Genomic DNA, 22,838 nt, shown 5'->3' with positions numbered 1-22,838 from the left:
ACGTATCACATTAGAAAAATTCATCGGTTTTCCATTGCAAACGTATCACATTAGAAAAAAGTATTCATTTGTATCAATTCAATAGTTGTACGTGATGACATGCCAATAATAATCGTATTATAATTGTGTATAAGTAGTCACGCTTATAAATAGATTTTAAAAATGACCTAGAAAAATAGATTTAGAGTGATTTTCAAGGACGATGTCGTGTATTTTGCTTACACAATTATTCAGAAATATTTTTCTCTTTTTTTTATATTCATATGATACATGTTTTGCTTTTGATATTGTTAAGCAAGACGATCAGTGACACTTGATTACCCTTATATCCAAGTTTTATTAACTCGGTCTCTTCAAAACCATGGTCTCTTCAAAACCATTACTTTGGTTAAGATTTCAATGTTGATACTAAAAATAATCAATTGACCATAAATCGCCTTTTTTTCATTTCATTTCATTTATTTGTTTTTGCAACATTTTTCATAACTAAATTCTGGACAAGAAAATACATATCTGAAACTTGACATCAAGATAATGAACAATAGTATTGTATATAAATCCTCAAACATATCTTACATATCTTACACAATAAATAGGACGGTTGCAAGGGTCGTCACAAACGCAATGCTTGAAAACGTAACAACCCTGGAAAATAGCCAAAATGTCTACTGTCATTAAACGTGCAGGTGCATGAGGGACTGGGAGGGGGGGGGACAAGGGAGATGCTTGGTCCTTAGCATGGAATTTTATAAATAACACGTTTTGTTGTTTGATTTTAATTTATACATGTTCTAGATAATATTCAGTGTCTAATTAAAATAATAATAACAATGGTAATGATTTTCTCTTTTTTGGTTAGGTATTTGTTTAATTGCAATCCTTTTTAAGTGCGTTTAAAGGAATAAAATGATCTTGTCAGCTTGACTGAATCTGGCAATGCATTCCAAATATCAGGTCCATGATGTCTTAGTGTTTTATGTGCAAATATTGTCCTGGGATTGTTTAAGAGAATATTACTGCATGTTCTTGTTGGATATGAGTGTAAATTGTTATTATATCAAAATAAATCCGTGAATACTGGAGGTAGCATGTCGTAATTATATCTATCCATAAACACTGCTATTTGTAAAGTATTAATATCATTTATCTTAAACATTTTCAGACGATAAAAAAGTGAGTCTGTATGTGAAAGTTATGCAGATTTTGAACAAATTCTAACCGCTTTCTTTTGCAATAAAATTATATGATTAAGCCTTGTCTTGCAGCTATTCCCCCAAATGAGGTTACAGTAGTGAATATATGGTAAAAATCAATGTATTATACATCATAACAAGAGATTTCTCTGGTAAGATTTTTTTAGTCTACATAGTATACCAATTCCTTAGCTACAGAGGAAGACACGTTGCTTATGTGTGGAGTCCTTGATAAATGCTTGTCTATTGTGAAACCAAGGAATTTTACGTATTCTTTTTTTTATCTAAAGGCACATTATCAATTTTTATATCTTGTGTAAAATTTTCATTTCTGTGAGATGATTGAAAATGCATAATATGAGTTTTACTTATGTTAAGAGATAACTTATTACATTTAAACCATGATGAAATTTATTTAATTCTAAATTCATTATATTTATTAATTCTGGTAAGTTCTTGTGAGATAACAAAATATTAGTATCATCGGCGAATGAGATAAAAGAAAGAATGGAAGATGAATTTACTATATCATTAATGTATAATACAAATAATAAAGGTCCCAGAATAGAACCATGCGGGACGCCGCAATTGATAAACGATACAGGAGATTTAACGGAAAGATAACTCTTAATCCATGACCAAACCATGCCCCTTATCCCGTAATTATACAACTTATGAACAGTGGCGTAGCTACGGGGGGGTCCTGGGGGGCACGTGCCCCCCTGAGATTTGGTGTGCCCCCCCTGAAAAAATTGGCAGAACAAAAAAAAGGGAGAAAGAAGGAAAGAAAAAGGGAAAAGAAGAAGAAAAAAGGTGGAAAATAAGAGAAGGAAGACGAGGGAATGAAATAATGTGAGGGGAAGACTTGCAACAAAAAAACTTGCAACAAAAAAAACTTTCATGTTACTGTAAAAAAATTTGCTTGCGCTTCGCGCCAGAATTGCCTGTTCGATGAGATTCATATCTTGCTCAATAGGCTGATATGGAGCAAGTTTTGAAGTCAATATACAAAACGTATTTGAGCTCGAACATCGACATTTACAAATCTGTTTTATGGTCTGCATATCAGCTTTTTAAGCTCACGCTGCGTGGTCACATTGTTTGATTTGCCAAGTTCCTATTGTGTACGTGTATTCCATAATGTTCCATTAAAAAGGTATTCAGAATGCCAAGATTCTAGGTCTAAATCTAAAACATGCACGATAGCCTGCATGCTCTTTATTCAAAGTGTATTAAAATTATCCAGTTTCACATCAGAATATCAATAATTGTCTGCTCACGCTTCACGATCGCATTATCAATAATACCCAATTAACTATATCCTATTTATGATTTACAAAATTTACGCTTTTAGGACTTTTAGGTCTTTTCTTACTCTCGCACTTCGCGCTCGCATCGATTGTTTAGTTATACATACCTATCCCATTTATTAATACAAAAAGTGCTTGGAATGACCATATTTTTAGGTAGGATTGTCAAAAAATTTTGCTCGAGCTTCGCGCTCGCATTATTGAAATATATCATTTTCGTGGGTAACTGTAAGCAGTCTTTAACAGGTCCTTTTTCGATAATGCTAGAACAGTTAATAAAAATTTCTGCTCGCGCATGGCGTTCGCAGTAACCATCTAGTTACATACGAATCTTGTTCAGGATCACACATAACATTGCCCAGGATATTAAATTTTCAGGAAAAAACACATGAAAGTAAAAAAAAAATCGCTCGATAAGGCTTATGAGATTATTTCATGCTTATGTTGTTTTATAAGAATAAAACTAAGAAGTGACTGAAAGGGGAAAATAATAGGTGAAGATAATTTCGGTCCCCGTCCCCTATTGGCGAAAGTCGGATCCGCCCTTGTAACACATACACACACACCGGAAAAAATGGTGCCCCCCTGAAAAAGCAAGGACCCCCCCCCCAGTGCCCCCCAGGAAAAAAATCCTAGCTACGCCACTGCTTATGAAGTAAAATACCATGGTCAATGGTATAGAAAGCTTTACTTAGGTCCATAAATAAAGCAATGGTGTGATTTTTTTTTCATTGAAAGTGAGTTACAACTTTATCCAGCAATTCGGTTATTGCGAAATCGGTAGATAATTTTTTTTCTGAATCCAAACTGGGCTGGTGTAATAATCTTATTAAATGACAAAAAGGAATCCAATCTTTTGTAAACAATTCTTTCTAATAAAATAGGCCGATAATTTGTAACTTGGGTAGGATCATCTTTTTTATAAATCGGGATTACTTTGGCTATTTTGAATAGATCAGGAAAGCATCCAGTGGAGAGTGATAAGTTAAAATATGTTCCAATGGAGAAACAATATATGTTACAATTTGCTTTAACAGTTTTGTACTAATACCATCATAGCCTGTTGACTTCTTTGATGTTAAAGCTTGTACTACTTTAATTATTTCATGTCGGTCTGTGGGAGTAAAAAACATTGTATTTTGAATGGCCCTCACATTCAAAAAGGAATATATGCGTCAATCAAAATTGGTTTGTTATATAAAACAATATTTCTATTTTATTATTTTCAGTAGATAAGGCCTTATATTGGACTTGAGATTTGAGAAATACACATAAGGCCGTTGATTGGATTGAATTTAATATGTCTAAATAATAACATTTGGCTTTTATGTATCTCTTAATAAATCTGAACGACATAACTAAAACGAAAAAAATGATTCCTCTTTTTTCAATACATAATCAAAGTGAAAAACATGATGTTAAGTTGGTTTGAAACAGGTCAAATCAATGAAAAATATGAGCTTGCAATTGTGAGCTTTGAAATAAAAATCTTAATAAGGATATAAGCACACAAAGACACTCTCATGTATGGCACGCAAGTGTCCGCCTGTATATTTTGTGCAATTTTTACAATTCCGTACACAAACACAAAACATAATATCCTCACATACACGCGCGTTCATGCACCAGCACACGAACAATCATCCCCATGGACTCCCCACACACACACACCGTACATGTTCTCTCCCTCTTCCTTATCACTCGATCTTTCACCATCCTCTCACACACGCCACACCTTCCGCACACTACACACATAACTACAATGTAATTTAGGTACTCGTGACCCATCGAACAAAATGCACGAACACATTGAAAATCGAGTGTTCTTGATTATAATATGGGTTGAAATTAAGTTTTTCAAAGTTACAACTGAATGTAAACATGGTAAGTATAATTTTGTTTTGGCTTTAGACTTATTTGATAAATGTGCTTCTTGGTAATCAAATTCAACTTTCATTCAGTGGCATTGTCATTGCATGGTAATACACGAATCTTTTTCTTGCATATCTTTGTCTGCTATAATTTTTATGAATTACAACATCCAGGAATCAAAAGTACATTCCAGTTATTAAGACTCCATCACCTAAAAAAAAATCAAACTACCAGCTCGTTAAATGCATACAAAGGATAGAAAATAATCACTCGAATGTATTGCCACAGTGTAGGTCTATATTACTATTCATTGAAACCATATGGAACCCTGTTATTTATTTATGAAAATGAAATAAGATTATAACAACAATCACCTTAAACACATTATTTTTAATGATTACATGATGGAGATGGATGAAACACGCATTTTGTTTTATATATAGCTCTACAATGCAGACAAGTTTACCCACATAATTGAAAATATAGTATCCGAACGATTTGTTTCATGCCTATGCAAATCTATAAGTCTACAAATCGGGGGCTTCGGATTCCGGTGACCCGGATTCGACTCCCACTTGGTGCGCTAGTGCCCTTTTGGTAAGGCATTAATCCTCATTACGAGGTCCTTCGGAGAGGACCTTACGCCGTCAGTCCTCTGGTCGCTAGCTTACAAGCACTCATGCTTTCTTAGCAATCAGGTAAAAAAAAATCAGCATCATTACCATTACCACCTTTACCAGATAACATATACGATTAAGGGCACTGAACGATCAAGTTTCTCGTCATGAAGATCTAAAAGTAAAATGCGCTACAATATATGATTTAAACATATTGAGAAAAAACAAAGTAAATAACACCAAAATTTCCATCGAAGTTTGTTATAAATTGTGCAGTAATAAACTACTCACACCCAAATTTGTTACAGGCTAGTAGTGCCCGATCTCTGAATAATAAATAAATTTCACATGATTATGAGGCGCGATTCTAGATTATTATTTTTTTTTTTGGGGGGGGGCGGGTTCTGGGGGCTTGACAAATTTTCAAAGTTGCTTTTAACAATGAGAATGGCTATTTTTGATAGCTTTATACTGACCAATCAGCAAGTTCCCCATCAAAAAACTCTCAGTAATATCGTGCGAGGGGGCTTATCGACCGATCGAAAAAAAAATCGCATTTTAAAAATATTTGATCGAGAATTCTTCATCTATATTATGGGGGCGAACGTCTTAAAATATTGGGGATGCAGCAAACATATCGATTTACCATGCCAATAATTTTGACAAAAATGAAAAATAAGAATCCATTGCCAAAATTTGTTTGAAAAGAAACATGAAACTTAACACAAAATACTGTTAAACATATAAAATTGTAAATTTTTCGGTGTGCTTCACGTGCAAAATTCCGCATTATAATTTGGCGCTCAGAACGCCCCGAAAATCTTGTGCATTGTCTTAACCCCCTCTCTCCATCCGAAACCTATCTGAGTCAGCCCTCCTGACTCTACTAAAACTATATGTTTTAGATAAGTTTAGTCTCAATCAAGGAGTATATTCCCTGATGAAAAATGTCCTATATTCTAAAGAATTACAAAAATTCGGAGCGCTTTTCACAAAACACGGTATTGTTATATTCTTGGTTGGTGGGTTAAGTGATCCAGCACTACAAAATCCACAAACAGTCGCACTGTGTGATTTTCAATAAGAACGAATTAAAAATATTTTGGTCAGAAAGCTCGAATTCAAGATTTTAGTGTTTCTGAAAGTGTATATTTTCCCCTATTTACTCTAAAAAAATGGATGTAACAATCGAATCTAAAATATAATTTCTGAGTGTTTGACCTTTTTGTCTTTTTGAGTTGATTGTAATCATGTTTTGTTTTCATCTCTCTTTGAACCCCTATACATTCAAGACAGGATAAGATGTAACATCGATACTTGTTTAAACTAATGGATGGGATGTATCAAATCTAAAGTGTAATTTCTGAGTGTTTGACCTTTTTGTCTTTTTGAGTTAATTGTAAACATGTTTTGTTTTTATCTCTCTTTGAACCCCTATTAATTCAAGACAGGATAAGATGTAACATTGATACTTGTTAAAACTAATGGATGGGATGTACGTAATCAGTGTGTGAAGTTTGGGGGGGCAATCTGATTATTCCTATATACTAATGAAATTCTACTTATTTCTAATCTTCCTTTTGTATACAATACACAATAGTCGAAGAGTAAGTGCTCTTCAATAGGCAAGTGATTGTTAATTCCCTTTTAATCAAAAGGAGTGTTCCATGGTAGTGAGCATTTTCCTCTTACTTGAGAGGGTTATGGTCAATCATTGTTGATGAGTTATAAGCTTAGAATCTCCTCTTTCACAAGGGCTATTTAACTAAAATTTAATTTCTGGCGACTTTTTGTGGGTTTTGTGGTGCCTGGTCAGTTATGGGGGTTAATTTGGAGAAAAAATGCAAGGCATTCTACTATATTGCAAGAGATCATTGACTCCAGATACTCGCACTTTAAGAGAACATTAATGTAATTTGTGAGGGAGCGTTTACCGACCGAGAAAATTTGAATAGTAAGAACTTTGATTTCAGAGCACAACATGAATGGAATACTGCATCAATACATATGCATATAGGATCTTTTTTCCGCGGGGAGGGAGGGGGGGGGGGGCTTCAGTACCCAAAGCGCAAAAAACGCGCCTGGTATTCAGATAAAGGAGCATAGGTAAACATGTTTTGTGATCAGTAAATACAAATATATTAGACTCAACGAAGTACAACGAAAATAATCATTAAGATTATGACGGGTAACACATCTGAAGAAACAGCGATCTTCATCCCAGATGCTGATCCAGACAATCACGTGACTCGTCGACTGTGGCGTGTATCATTGATTTCCATTTTACAAATATTGCAAATCAGAGGGGCAAACTATTGATAAATGGATGACAATGTATAAATGAGAGAAAAATAGTAAAATCTAAAAACAATATGAAAACATCGTCAGCCTAGGTCGACTAGAATAACCAAAATAGTTAAAAGCTCTTTTCAGAAGAAAAAAAATCCACAAAGAGCAGATTCGTATCTGCAGTAATATATTGAAAGCTCTGGCGTTGTTATTATAACTACATGTTAAAAAAATAATAAAAACAAGAAGCAATGGTTTGCAAATACAAGGGTATTATAATCACAGAGTAACAGTAATAGGTTTTTTTTTTTAAAATATGGTTTCAAATCAAGCTTGATCTGATACATATTTCAAACTATGGATGCATGTATGTACATATATATATATATATATATATATATATATATATATATATATATGACTTATATATACATATATAGGATATATATACATGTATATCCACCTATCACACATGTTATAGTTATGGTGATTAGTGTTTGAAATTTTATCGTTAATGTACAGAATTCTTCTTGTATTCAAATCTGCATCATCAAAACTTAGATATATGCTTAAATTGGACGTCGGGCGAATAAATGACTCACTTAATTTCAAAATTTTTCTGGATTTTCATAAACATAATTGATATGAGCAGTATCATTCGTTTCAGATGGCTTCCTGGGGTTGCGACGTCTACAAATTACAGTAATGACGATGGAAGAAGTGAGTAAAGCCAAGAACACGATACAGGAAATTACAATGATAAATATGATATATAACTCTAATCTTGCTGGTGATTTGGAAGTCGGCGCCATGGATGATTTGGAAGTCGGCACCATGCTGGTCGGAGGTACACGGCGCCTTGAGACGGATACTATATTCGATAAAGGACCCGCGTTGCCAGCCTCATCCCAGGCTCTTATTATAAAATAAAAGATAGCATCTGAGTCTTCATCCGGCAGAAGAAACGAGATGGATTCAATATTTCCAGAAGAAGCGACTTGAGAGAGGTTACCGACTATGAGATCTATATCGGTAATGGCAGAAGTAGAGGTAAAATTGGTTCGGAGTTGGGTAAAGTTATCTGAGAAATGGAGCTCGTAAGAGGCAGCTGTGTAAAAATAAAAAAAAAATATGAAGTACTGTACAAAATAAATGAAATACTCTTTAAGATCGAGGATGTATTCTTTATTGAACTGTTTAACAATATTTTCATGATTGCCACCTCCATAATAAAAATACTTATATTTTTTCCTGCAAAGTTCTATTCTCTTTAACAAAGTTCATAAATATCCTCCCATAAGTGTTGGTTACTATTGCAGTTTATTTCTGAATTATGATGAATGATGATATGAGTGAATAAGAGCAAACAAAAGCGTGTTTCAATGGATGCATTTTGTGATTTTACATTTGAAAATTTGGGTCAGGTCGACAAAATTGAAGTGATTGTCTTCTTTGTGATAAAACGTTTGTTTCTCAATCACAGAATCGAGCGAAAACTTCAGAATACACTCTTTGTAACATTGTTATGTTAATAAGCACAGTCGACCATTTACTCCCACACCCATATGCCAGTATTCTAGGCGTATTCCGCCACAAGCATGTGCTTCTATAGGGACCTCCGCCTTCCTCTGTACACATAAGCTGTATATATTTACATAATTTATGGATATTGATTTCATATGAATTTTTGTTGTTAAAAATGAAGAAATTTTGTAAAATGGAGGAAAATAAATGTTTATTTGAAATAAGGTCAGGTTTAACTTAGACCATGGTTTAAATCTGTGTTAGAATTATGGGAAGCCAAATGTTTAAAAATTCTGTGTTACAGTAAATGTTTTTCATGTTAAATGTGCTCTTCACTTATTATTTAATGGTGGAGACAACTATCTTACTTATCCTTCCCAGGCAGTTGATAATGTTCAGGGAGTCAAATGAACTTGTACATTGAAACTTTACTCTTAGAGATTTATGTAACAACTTGCTTTCCATATAGTTAAACCACAACTTTAAACCAGAGTTTAAATTAAACCCGACTTCAGAATACAGGCCATTGTGGTTGAGAAGGGTGCTGCATCATACCAGTTCCTTGGTCCAAATCATCCCCTACAGCTGTCCATACCAATGTTACATTTCTATTCTCATCGTAGGTTCTCTCAACGCTCGTAATGTCAGCGATCTTAGATGGGGCCAAGATGTCAACATTAAGACCCGGGGAGTAGTTTTCGACTTGGAAGACACCCGCCGTAGTTGTACGCTGGAAGCCTTGAAACGTTGCTTTATCTCGTTTCGATCTCAGACCAACTGAAACAAGAAAACAGATATCACAGCGTCTGCATAGAGTACATTATCTAAACGAATATTGATTTGATTCAATTAATAATTTGGTACAACAATCACTTCTTCCTTGAAAAGAAATCCTTAATGTGATCTAATGTTTTCTCAACACAAGCAATCATATGTATGTATGTATATATATATATATATATATATATATATATATATATATATATATATATATATATATATATACATGTATATATATATTTATATATATTGGACATATTTCTTTTCAGGAGGTAAAAACTTATCAACTTTTCTGGGTTTTACGCCTTCTTCCATTATGATTTAAATATGGTATTGATATTAATTGTGTTTGTTCTACATGTATATCGGTTTTTGCTTTATTTATATGAGAAATGTCAAATTGTAAGAAAATAAATGTTCACTCCAATTCAATGGAACAAATTTTACTGAGTGTAACACACAAAAATAACTTTAGAAAAAGATTTCTTTTGAGCAAACTGATGATCCGCACGAAGTTCAATTGGATAAAGTATACACAACTCACCATTTGATGAAGATGTTGTTTTTCCGTTTACATCTACCCTAACGCCATAACGTCCATTTGAAGAGAAGTCCAGGAAATAAGCCGAGTAAATACCGTCACCAGTGATCAAATCAGCTCCTGAAAAGTGTGAAGGAGAAGAAAGTCAAATTTTTGGGCGAACTTTTTTCTGCAAGGCTTATGGATTTTTGTTCATACAATTTCCCTTTTTAAAATCTAGTTATTTGTACATTTTCTTAGCTAATCTCATATGTAGGCAGTAATCTCAATATATTTCAAAGACGTTTACATTTCGTATAATATAGTTGATGAACAAAAAAATAATTGATTTATAATGTAACTTCAGAGATATTTAGAATTCACAATTAATGCTTTGTGGCGGGCGTTGTGGCGTGCGCCTGTAATCCAAGCTATGTGGGGAAGTTACAAATTGATGCAGAGGTTCGAGCCCTGGTCACGTCTTTCGGATGGTGACGTTAAAGGTCGGTCCCAGACGTAAATAATCATATCTGATTGATACACGTCTGACAAAACTCAAATACACACACACACACTTTCCAGGAAGTGCTCATGACATGTCATTTCATTTAATTTCATTTCATTATGCTTTCCTGTTCCTTGCTATGTAATTTAATTGTTGAAACGTCAATTAAATTCTTTATCATACAATTAACCAACCAACCAATCATTCAATCAATAATTTTTTAATGTTTGTAGTATGTACATTTTTAAAAAAAATCAGAATGAAATCGATGCAAATAAAGTAGAAATAATCGATCTGGAAGCGCGTAGCCGATGATATTATTTTGATTTACACACGAATCTATACTTACCCTTTTGAAGATTATTTGGATATACTATTACACTATAGAAAAGGCCTCTAAATGACAATAATCATCAACATTTTTCTTCCTATATGGAAGACTAAATAGTTCCAGTGAGGGAAAAAAATCCACCCCGCTGATGACTTAGTACAGTAAATGAAAAGCACAAAAAGTAAAATAATAATAACAAATAAATGAATAACAATAATAAAAAAGTAATATCTTAACATGATTACATCAACTTGATAACCAGCATTCTATGGATGTGTGTTTTACTGTCGTAGTTATTCACTACTCTCTTAATTTGGGAGTTTTCCTGGATTTAATAGGCCTACTTCGGGGAGAAGCACAAGGACATTTTACACGCACACAAATAATATTCCAATGTGTTTTTTTAATGTATACCTCAAACTCACACTTTCACACACACCCAAACCCTCACACACATACACACACATTCGAGTAATTGGACAATTGGTGACTCATTTATCACTTACTCAACAAAGTGCTGGGTAAATTAAAAATGTATAATTGAATCCGCCAATCTGGCTCATTTTTTAGACATAACGTGGGCATACAGTCCGCTAATCGAAGACACTTCGTACCCTTTACACACACACCCTCACACACACAGACACACACGGGACTTGGATTTAATTGGTCGAATAGATATTTTTAACAAATTATTCGTTTACTATAGACACGGCTTACAAATAAGACGAGGAACCGATTGGCATGATTAACCGAACCGATGACGTCCTCGGATGATAGGTAAAAAAATAATCCTAGTGAGGATTAATCTGTTCTCTTGTCGGCCAAATGATCAGTTCCCCAAATTTGTTAAAAGCCTGTGTGCACCTAGCTCTAACTATGATAAACGTGTGTGCTTGGGAATCGTATAAACAACTTTAAGACTGAATTTCTGACAACTCAGACTCTTTTTTTTCTGACTAACCTAGTCCATTATCCCGGAGTGGGATGGTTGTCATATTCCCTGATATTGTACTCTCTACTGTAGCAATCACCGTCGCATCGATCACCGGTTGGTAGTTGGTATGGACATAGGCATAGACCTCGACCAGGGGAAATGAAGTGTAGTTTACAATCTAAATGGATGGGAGTTGATATCAGATTTGAAAGTTAATACTTGAGCACATACATGTATACAGTCACATCCTTACATTTTTAAATGATGTCACTTGAATACGACAATATCATACTTAACTGATAGCAAATCGCTAGTTGCAAGCTGAGAGACAATATCACCAAAGGTTCTCTAGTCATAAGCGTTTGACTAAGGAGGTATTGGCGCAAAAGGAAGAGAATATACTCAATTGTAAAGGAAATGGGGAGGATAAGGTCGCTTGGACATGTTAACCAAAAAGATATTGTGAAAAAGTGAGCGTTTTTCATATTAGATTTAACTGGAATATGCTATTACTAAAAGGATTAAAAACAGACGTAAAGGACTTGCCCGTTCATCTAGACTTGTTAATAACAAATGAACAGTTTCTATACCAAATTCATACTACCAGATTAAAAAAAAATCAATAGCTTTTAACTCTTATTGTAAATATATTATCACAAAAAGTTTTACGAAACAGGCTCTTGGACACAGAATGAGGCAATAAAAAAACAGACGAAGTAAGCAATAAAAGAAAATGAATTTCCGAACGTATGTACCTTTGCTCCAAAGAAACTATTGACAACCGGCGGATAAACATTTCGCGAACGAGGTTTGGAGATTACGTTCATACTAACTTCTTCTGCAAAACTGTTAAAGTCTGGGTTACTGATTTCAATGTCCCACAAGCCAGGCTAAGAGATGACACAGTAAAAGGAAAAGAAAAAATATATGCATGAAGTATTCATCTTGCCTTCGGTCAAATATATTTTACTAGTCTCCATTCTGTTGAATTTCGTCATTACCGTAAAAAAAGGCATAGAAACAACAGATTTGTCTTATTTTTGTACAACCAAGTCGGCTTCCATGGATTATCCTTTCGATACTCCAAATCGTACATTTGCATGTCATATGTTATACTTGGGGGGAAAAATCCATCAATTAATCAATACTAAATCCAAGGCATGCCCTCTTTATTGCATGTACACGCTTCAGACTTATCTTTTTCTAATCGAGTTATTGTACCTCAGCATCTCCGATGGTGAAGGTTGTAATTTTCGAGCTCGTATTCATATTATATTCTGGATCGTTGCTGTCCAAACTGGTTCCGTCTGGTCCTGTCAATTCAGTGAAGATGATGGGATTAGCCGCCCATGTGAATGTCATGATAGTATCCAATCCTAGAGCAGCATCGATCATGATCGTGGTGGTCTCGATCTTAGCAGAGTCTACTTTAAGAGATGTACCTACAATCTGCAAGGGTGTGTAAGGCAATATCATGAATATATTCTTCTTAGATCGACCATGAAAGCAATGATAATTGCTTTCAATCAACGACTTAGTGGCAATGCTGCTTTTCATGGTTAATTGTGATTTCTGATCAATATTACCTCCGAAATTTTCAATTCTTTATCAATATTAGAGGAAAATTGAAGATTACAAAATCTGATATGACATTGATTAAATGTGAAGTATAAAGTCTATAACGTGCAAAACAATTTTTTTTACACATATCACAAACAAGTTTAATAACAATATAAAATAACAGTGTACAGTATGGATAAGTTACAATTTGATTAAAAAAATACATACAAAACTAACAAAAGGAAAAGAAAAGAAACATAGAAAACCAATACAGGTCTGTTCGTCTACATTACCCAAAATCTAATAGATTCCATTTTTTAACAAATCTATACATAGTAGTGTCCCTATAAGCAATACATTTTTCTGTTTGATACACTTGTTTTAATTTACTGATAAACAAGTCAAAACAAGGAAGGATATTAATATATCTACACAGATATAAAGTTTTCTTTGCTACAATAAGGCAATGATTCAATAACACATCTTGCTTGTTTTTAATTCCGAATGAAATCTCTTCATCCTTCACTTGGATAGTTTCCTTTTTATATTTAGTATGCCACCTTCTTAGAAATTCATTCCGAAAATCTCGAGCATGCGAACATTCTACCAGTAGGTGTTCAATTGTTTCCTGTTCTTGTTTACAAAAAAAACACTTATTGTCTACAACTTTCATTTTCTTTAACTTTGCATTTACTAGTAGGCATCTTGTATTTATTTTATATTGAAATATTCTTGTTCTTGTATCTGGAATAACTTTAAAAGGCAAGTCATAAATAAAACTAAAATCTTCTTTACTTATATCATACCTTGATCTCCAATATATTTCAGAAGTAGGGTTTGGTATTTATTTTCTTTTAATATCATATTTATGATCTTGGTTGACAATTTTTATATAAACATTTTTTATTACCAAAAACTATAAAAATATCTAATTTTTTAAACAAATGTCGCTTCTCCAAACAACGAGCTTTAACTATCTGTGGGATAGCAGAAACGATTGAACGCCAAAGAAGATAGTTTTTAAAGCCAATTTGTTGCCTTTTAAAAAAAGGGATTAATTGACCATTTTCATGAAATAAATCTTGTATAAACCAAATACGAATATTGAATAATTCCTTCACAAAACAACTCAAACCAGCTATTTTTATTTGTCTATTATTCCAAAATAATACTTTCATGAGAAAATGCATCATGGTTAGTCAGATCTCTTAACTCAAAATAGGCATATAAGACCTCTTTATAAAAAGAGGGTACAAATCTTAACTTTGAACAATATTTTTTATCAAAATTACAATAAAGTAAAAAGTGCCCACCATATTTTCTTACAAAATGATTATAATACATTTTCCATGAAGAAGATCCTTCATCAAAAAATCTTACTATCCATTTTATTTTGAGTGCCTTAAACATTCAACGAATATCGATCATATTCAGCCCCCCCCCCTTTAGAATAAGGGGCAATCAATGTTGATTTCTTTAAATAGTTCTTTTTTCCATTCCATAAAAAAGTATGTACAACTTTCTCAAGTTCTTCCACCACATATTCAGGGACAGATAAAACTGAGGCACAAAATATGAACTTTAATAATGCAAAAGTTTTTAGATATTGTATCTTTCTTATCAGAGTAAGATTACGTTACGATTACGCTTTACATCTTTGATACATCTGTCAAAATTAAGCTTTAAAGCTAAGTTAGTATCATAAGAAAAAAAAATGCCAAGACCCTTAATTGGGTTTTCTGGCCACTCAATATCAAAATATTTATCTTGAGATTCTCTAAACGAGCCCAACCACATGGCTTTGCACTTATCTCTGTTTATTTTCACACCAGAAAAGGAGGAAAATTTATCTATAACTGAAAATGCTTTCTCTGCAGACTTTTTGTCAGCTAAAATCAATGTCGTGTCATCGGCATATTGGGCCAGTTTAATCATATTTTCATTTATAAGAATACCTTTAATATCATCCCTTTGCTTAATCTCACATGCAAAAGATTCAATACAAAGTATAAATAAATACGGGGACAAGGGGTCGCCCTGTCTAACCCCTCTATTTAAATCGAAATATCCTGATGAATGTCCATTACTACATATGCAGCTACTGATATTTGTATAAAAAGACTGAATGTACTTTATAAATTTCTGACTAAATCCAAATTTGCTAAGGGTAGAAAAAAATAAAATTCCATTCTAAGGAGTCAAAGGCCTTTTGATAGTCTAAAAATAAAAGCAAACCTGGTATATCATTTTCTTTTGTGTAGAACATAGTATCTATGAAAGTTCGAATCGATTCACCTATGTATCGATCTTTCATAAAACCTTTCTGGCATGGATGTATCAATCTAGGTAAAAATTTGCAGAGTCTAGTAGCAAAGACTTTGGATAAAATTTTAATATCTGCATTAAGTAGTGAGATCGGTCTCCAGTTTTCTACATAGCGTTCATCTTTTCCCTCCTTTTAAATCAGTGTAATAATTGCTTGTTTTTGTGACGTTGTAAATTCCCCCCTATCCAAACTTAGGCTAACCGCCTCTATATAGATATCTTCTAAAATATTCCAAAAAACTCTATAAAATTCGGCGGGAAGGCCGTCATTTCCAGGGCTATTGTTAATCGACATACTATATAATGCTTCTTTAATTTCTTTCTTATTTAAAGGTTTGTCTAGAATAATTCTCTCACTTTCATTTAAAGAAGGCACTTGTAAATTTTGTAAAAAATTCTCCGCCTCCTGGTTTGCGTCATTTTTTGTTCTTGATTTATACAATGTTTCATAAAACTCCTTTTGTATCTTTAAAATATCTTTTTGATTTGTAATCAATTCCTGCGTATAATCTTTTATACGAGAATAGCATACTTTTCTTGTTTGGTTTCTTTTTTTCCATCCTAAAAAGTAATCATTGCTTTTTTCTCCCTTTTCATACCATCTACATCTAGCCCTTACCATAACACCTTCCATTTTTTTGTTTTCAATTTTAACAATTTCTTCTTTTAATTTGTCTATCTCTTGAATTTTGTTTGTATTGTTCACGGTTGTTAGATCCTTTTCAAGGATCTCTAATTTCTTTCGCAGATCATTTTCAGCATGATAAGATTCTTTATTCGTATTTTTTGAGTATTTAATTGTAAATGGTTTAATTTGATACTTTATCCAGTCCCATTTTGAGGGTCTATATGCATAAAGTCTATTTTCCATTCTTTAATACTTTCTGATAGTGCTTTAACATAATTGTCATCCTGCAATAGGGATGTATTTAGCTTCCAGTATCCCTTTCCTCTGGATATTTCACTCAACTTTATTGACATACATACTGCAGAATGATCTGTTCGTAGGGCAGAAGTTATATCAACTTTCTTAATTTTTTGCCTAAGATCACAATCTATTAAAAAATCATCTAGCCTACACTGGACAAAAGGCCTTTTTTGTCTCCAAGTAAAGCAGGATTTATTTACATTCATACTTCGCCAGATATCTATCAAATTGAAATTAATCATAATATCTTTGATCCATTCAACAACATTTTTTTTACTAGATTTTGTTCCACCCATTTTATCTATTTTGGGGTTTAAGACACAATTAAAATCTCCTCCAATTACTATGTGTTCTTCACCATTCCATTCCTTTCTGATAACATTCAACAGATCTTTATAGAACTGTATTTGCATATTTTCTATATTTGGTGCATATATATTAACTATAAGGAAATGTACGTTTCCACAATCTGAATGGATACATAAAATTCTTCCACAATAGTCTTTGTATATTTGTCTAATGTTTATACCTAATCCATTTCTAAAAAGGAAGGCGACTCCTTTGCTATGGGTCGTTCCATGACAAAAAAGCATATTGCCACCCCATTCACTTGCCCAGTAGCTTTCATCCTTTTGGCAACTATGGGTCTCCTGCAACATTACAACATCTACGTTTTGGTTTCGCACCCAATGAAAACTACTCCTCCTTTTAATTGCATTTTGCATACCTCTCACTTTTAAAGATAACATATTAAGGACATATTAAGGACGTGCAAAACAAATGATTATTTTGTAACATTACAAGTCAAGGGCGTAAACTGGTTTGGACATGAAGAGGTGCTTGCCAGTGTCGGAACTCCTCTGCCTCAGCGGCAGGGTGCAAGTTCACCAATTATTGCACCCCCATCCTACGCCCTCAAAGGTTTGTACACGGCTAAACGACTAACAAACATAATACAAACAATTTTGGTGCACTTTACGAAAAAAAAGTAACAGGTGGATCATGCAAAAATATTTTGTTTTATAGCATTAGGGTGGGAGGGGGAGGTTAGGGGAAGAAGAGGGGAGGGGCAGAGAAGCGCAGTGTACATGACGTAGAAAGAAAGCGGGCAGCAGGAGCAGGTACTTTGGCTAATTGCGATTTAAAAAAAGAAAAAAGTAATAACAATTCATACATGTATATGTGTATAATATGAAAGCATACAATACACATATACATAAACGCCGAGAATATAAAGAAAGAAAAAAAACAGTTATTCGGCACGATCTGCTTGCAACGAGTATTGCAAAATTAACATTTTTTTTAAGTTTGCGTTTAAAGATATGATATATTAGGGGATTCTTTAAAATCTTGAGGCAGAGAGTTCCAGTAGGCAGGCCCGGAGAAGACAAATGAGTTCTTTGCAAATAAAGTTCTTGTTAAAGGAAGGTGATAATATTGTCGTTGCCGTGTTGGGTAGCAGTGTACTGATGCATTTTTATGGAACATATTTGAGAAAATAGTGGGGAGATCCTCCTTGCTTAATTTGAACATAAATTGGCTAAGTTCAAAGAGATATATGTCACTTACTTTGAGAATGTTATTTTCAAAAAATAAGATATCAGTATGTGATCTAAAGTGTGTTTGAAAAATTATTCTTAGAGCTCTTTTCTGGAGAAGTAGTATTCTATTTAGTTGTGTTTGTATTGCACATCCCCAGGCAATTATTCCGTAATTAATATATGGTAGAATAAGGGTGTAGTATAATGTTAACAAAGTTCGAGAAGGGAGAAAAAATTTGAGTTTATTAATAATTCCAATGTTTCTAGAAATTGTTTTACATATACTATCAATATGAGGCTTCCAAGATAATTTGTTGTCAATAAGGACACCCAAGAATCTGGTAGTGGAAACATTATTAAGAACAAAATTGTCGAAGAAAATACTGTCTGGTAGAGTATTGATTTTATTACTAAAAAGCATGTAGTTTGTCTTCTGGTGATTAAGTGAAAGTTTGTTGGCCTTGATCCAATCTGTAACATTTGTTAGTTCAGAATTTACGATTCTAACGAGTTGGTTAATATCATCATGGGAAAAAAATATTGGAGTCGTCAGCAAAAAGTATAAATGAAAGCAAATCAGTAATAGAAATAAGAGGGCCTAGTAGGCTACCCTGGGGGACACCGCACGTAATTGGAAGAGTAGATGAGATGCTATTATTTACTGATACAAATTGGGTCCTGTCAGTGAGGTAGCTCCTGAACCACTCCAAGGCCTTCCCTCTAACTCCATAATGACGTAGTTTATGAAGAAGAATTTCATGGTTTATAGTGTCGAAGGCCTTGGAGAAGTCCAGGAAAATACCAACAGTATGACAACTATTATCGATGGAAGTGGTGACCTTATTAATAAATGACAAAATTGCATGGGAAGTACTATGGTTTTCACGGAATCCAAATTGGGAGTTTGATAAAATGTTGTGTAATTTGAAAAAAACACTTGTTCTGGTATGGACAAGTTTTTCTAGAATTTTAGATACTGAGGTTAGTAAGGATATCGGACGATAGTTGGAAACGAGTTGGCTATCACCCTTTTTGAACAGTGGGATGACTTTGGAGATTTTCATTTTATTGGGGACCCGTCCAGTGCTAAGAGAGGTGTTAAAGATTATGTACCAATGGGTCAACGATGGCTGCAATAATTTTTTTTTAGTAGAAAGTTAGGTATGCCATCGTACCCCGGACTTTTCTTATTCTGTAGATTGCTAACTATATTTATTATTTCTATTGAATTAGTAGGATTAAAAAACATAGAATTTGGGTTAGGGTCATTGAGGAAATCGGAAAATGATTTGTTAGTTCGAGGTATATTTTTAGCCAAGTTGTTGCCAACATTTGAAAAATACAAATTGAACTCTCTCGTGATTATGTTAGTGTCGTCTGTGATAGTATTGTTTGACTTTATTTTTGTGATTGTAGAGCTTTTTTTCGTTTTGTTCAGTACATTATTGATAATCTTTCATGTATTTTTCATATCATTCTTGTAGATGTTTAATTGAGAAATGTAGTATTCCCTTTTGGCGATACGTATTAATGTGGTAAGGGTGTTTTTATAACAAGTGTACTTAGAACGAGAGCTTTCACTTGGTTTAGAGATGTATTTATAATAAAGGTTATTTTTACGGTTAATAGATCGTAAGAGAGATTTAGTAATCCAGGGATGTATTGGGATTTTGTTATAATTTGATTTTCGGTTGGTAATAACAGGAACATGGGTATCTAAAGAAGACGTTAATTTGGTTATAAAAGAGTCGTTGGCTACATCAACGTCTGTGGAGTCAAAAATGGTCGACCAGTCATTAATTAAACGGGAAATGTTATCATCGGTTATTTTACGATAGGAAGTATTATATGATTCATTCTTAAAAAGTTTATTTTTAGACAACTTCGCAAAAATTGAAAAGTGATCAGAAATATCACTGTACCTGCTATGGGGGCAGGGTAAGTTACATTACTAAAAATATTATTTATAATAGTTGCAGAAGGGCTAGTTTCTCTCGTTGGTTTAGTAATTAGTGGTAAGAAAGAATTAGTCAAGAAGTAAGAAAGAATTAGTCAAGAAGTAAGAAAGAATTAGTCAAGAGAAGTAAGAAAGAATTAGTCAAGAGAAGTAAGAAAGAATTAGTCAAGACATTTTGATATACCGTGTAAAGAGGGTGCATCCTGCTCATCATCGTAACATGATCTCCGATTCGCTTAGCATTCGCTTATCCGCCTTCCTATACCACTTATTTATTTACGGCATCAGTCACATTTTGCGCATTATATTCTTTCCAGGTCATTTTATATATTTTTTCTCCTTTTATACACATCATTGAATCCAGTTTGCTTGAGTCCACGATTGCATGTGTTCTACCTACGTTCAGCAGCACCCATCCATCCTATCAGGGCATTCTCCCCTTTTTCTTTTCTTTTTCGGGGGGTGGGGAAGGGTGGGGATATTTTAGGACGGGTTTGTCCCATACAAACTATATTTTTTGATAACTTCGTATTTATTTTGTGAGTATTATTTCTCTCTCATTTATTTATTTTTTCTCATTTGATTACATATATCTGTATTTGTACTTTGTTATTGGTTGTGTTATCTATTTCTTTGAGGGGCCCACATTGTACAAGCATTGCTTTTTAGTGGGTCCCTCCACTTCCATCTTAATTTTAATTTCTATTGAAAAATAGTATACTTATTTAAAACCTCCAATGTGTTGCCCAAATTGTGTGTTTTTTCACAACATATGTATTATTATTTTGTTTCTTTGAAACAGATACAAATACTTATGTTTATATATGGTATACACTTTGTTTTTGTTTGATGGAAGTGAAATAAATAAAATTGAATTGAATTGAAAAAAAAAATGTTCAAAAGTTGTGAGATCGTATATAGCTCTTAAAGGACAAGTCCACCCCAACAAAAACTTGATTTGAATAAAAAGAGAAAAATTCAACAAGCATAACACTGAAAATTTCATCAAAATCTGATGTAAAATAAGAAAGTTATGGCATTTTAAAATTTCGCTTCATTTCACAAAACAGTTATATGCACATCTCGGTCGGTATGCAAATGAGGAACTGATGACACCACTCACTCACTATTTCTTTTGTATTTTATTATATGAAATATGAAATATTTTCATTTTCTTGTCATTGTCATGTGAAATGAATTTTCATTCCTCCCTGAACACGTGGAATTCCATTACTTTAACATTTTGAGCTTCAGGCAAGAAGGTCCTAATCCTCAAATTCGTAAAAATTGAAATATTGTATAATTCAAAAATAAAAACAAAAGACATACTGAGTTAGTGACATCATCGACTCTCTCATTTTGATGTAAATGGCGCGTTCATATAACTATTTTGTTAACAAATAAGCGAAACTTTGAAATGTCATAACTTTCTTATTTTGCATACGATTTTGATGAAATTTTCAGCATTGTGCTTGTCTGATTTTTCTCTATTGTTTCAAATCAACATTTTCCTGAGGTGGACTTGATTTTAAACACGTCGTAGTGGCATTGCGATAAGCACAGGTGTGTCGTACACTGTCCATGCCCCAAACATTGTAGAATAATTTCACGATGATTATATAACAAACGTGAAGGAAGTATTGCACTTTAATGAACAAAATGATCGTATATTACGTGACATGGCCTGTACATGATGCGTGTGTTTTATCGGGGCTTGGGGGGGTAGACCCATATTTTTTAAAAGAAACTCAAAAGCAAGGAAGCGACATGACAGAGCTTGTAATGGGACGCTTTTGCATTTCTATAGTGAAATGGAAGGATTACGTGCACTATTTTAAATCAATTTTAGGAAAAATTTTAGTAAAAATGTAAGCTTTCAAAATCTCTTAGGGCAACTGCCCACACTCATTGGCGAATCCAGGGGACCGAGGGGGCCGGGCTCACTTTTGGCGGAGCAAAAAAAAAACAAAAAGGGAAAAGAAAAATAAAATGGAAAAGGAAAAGAGCGGAGGGGGAAGAAGAGGGAAAAAAGGAAGTCGAGTGAATAAAATAAGGTGAGGGGGCGACTTGAAAAATATAAAAAAATCTTTCATATCACTTAATAAAATTTTCGCTCGCGCTTCGCGCTCGCATTGCATGTTCTATGTTTGAGATACATACATGTATCTTGCTCATTAGGCTGATATGGAGCTTAAAATGTCAAGTTTTGAAATCAATCTACAAAACATATTTCAGCTCAGACATCACTTAGGCGGATCCAGGGGTGCCCGAGCCCCCCCCCCCCCCATTGGAGGGGCAAAAAAGGGAAAAGAAAAAAAGGGAGAAAGAGTAGAGAGAAGGGAAAGGGAAGAGGAAAAATACGAGGAGGAAGACGAGTGAATAAAATGTGGTGAGAGGCAGACTTGGTAACAAAAATCATATCACTATATAAAAGTTTGCTCGCGCTTCGCGCTCGCATTGCCTGTTCGATGAGATACATGTCTTACTCAATAAGGTGACACGGAGCTTAAAATATTCAGTTTTTAAGTTAATATACAGAACATACTTCAACTCGGACATCGAGTTTTCATTATTTTGCTTGCATTATTTGATTTGCCAAGTAAAGTACCTTATTGTCTTCGTGTATTCCATAAATATCCCTTTTCAGGT

The 22,838-nt window shown here is 33.7% G+C and overlaps 1 protein-coding gene across 1 annotated transcript; it reads right to left on the bottom strand.

Moving 5' to 3' along the window:
• Positions 1 to 7,749: 7,749 nt before the first annotated feature.
• LOC121409500 (calcium-activated chloride channel regulator 4A-like) lies at positions 7,750 to 13,300 on the bottom strand. Its single transcript, XM_041601418.1, has 6 exons — positions 13,100 to 13,300; positions 12,634 to 12,768; positions 11,906 to 12,056; positions 10,130 to 10,246; positions 9,361 to 9,582; positions 7,750 to 8,389 (listed from the first exon to the last, which is right to left on the bottom strand). The coding sequence occupies exons 1-6, from the start codon at positions 13,271 to 13,273 to the stop codon at positions 7,890 to 7,892; spliced, it is 1,299 nt and encodes a 432-aa protein (XP_041457352.1). The 5' UTR covers positions 13,274 to 13,300; the 3' UTR covers positions 7,750 to 7,889.
• Positions 13,301 to 22,838: the final 9,538 nt, after the last annotated feature.

Source organism: Lytechinus variegatus, chromosome 2 (assembly GCF_018143015.1).
Source record: "Lytechinus variegatus isolate NC3 chromosome 2, Lvar_3.0, whole genome shotgun sequence".
Classification (NCBI taxonomy): domain Eukaryota; kingdom Metazoa; phylum Echinodermata; class Echinoidea; order Temnopleuroida; family Toxopneustidae; genus Lytechinus; species Lytechinus variegatus.
This window is presented reverse-complemented; position numbering and strand designations above follow the sequence as displayed.

Excerpts from the sequence above, each read along its gene's own strand:
- LOC121409500 (XM_041601418.1), bottom strand. The coding sequence starts at position 13,273 with ATGATCGATGCTGCTCTAGGATTGGATACTATCATGACATTCACATGG. Across the intron at positions 12,769-13,099 it reads TCACCATCGGAGATGCTGAG|CCTGGCTTGTGGGACATTGA; the intron begins GTACAATAACTC and ends GTCATCTCTTAG. Across the intron at positions 10,247-11,905 it reads ACTCCGGGATAATGGACTAG|GAGCTGATTTGATCACTGGT; the intron begins GTTAGTCAGAAA and ends CACACTTTTCAG.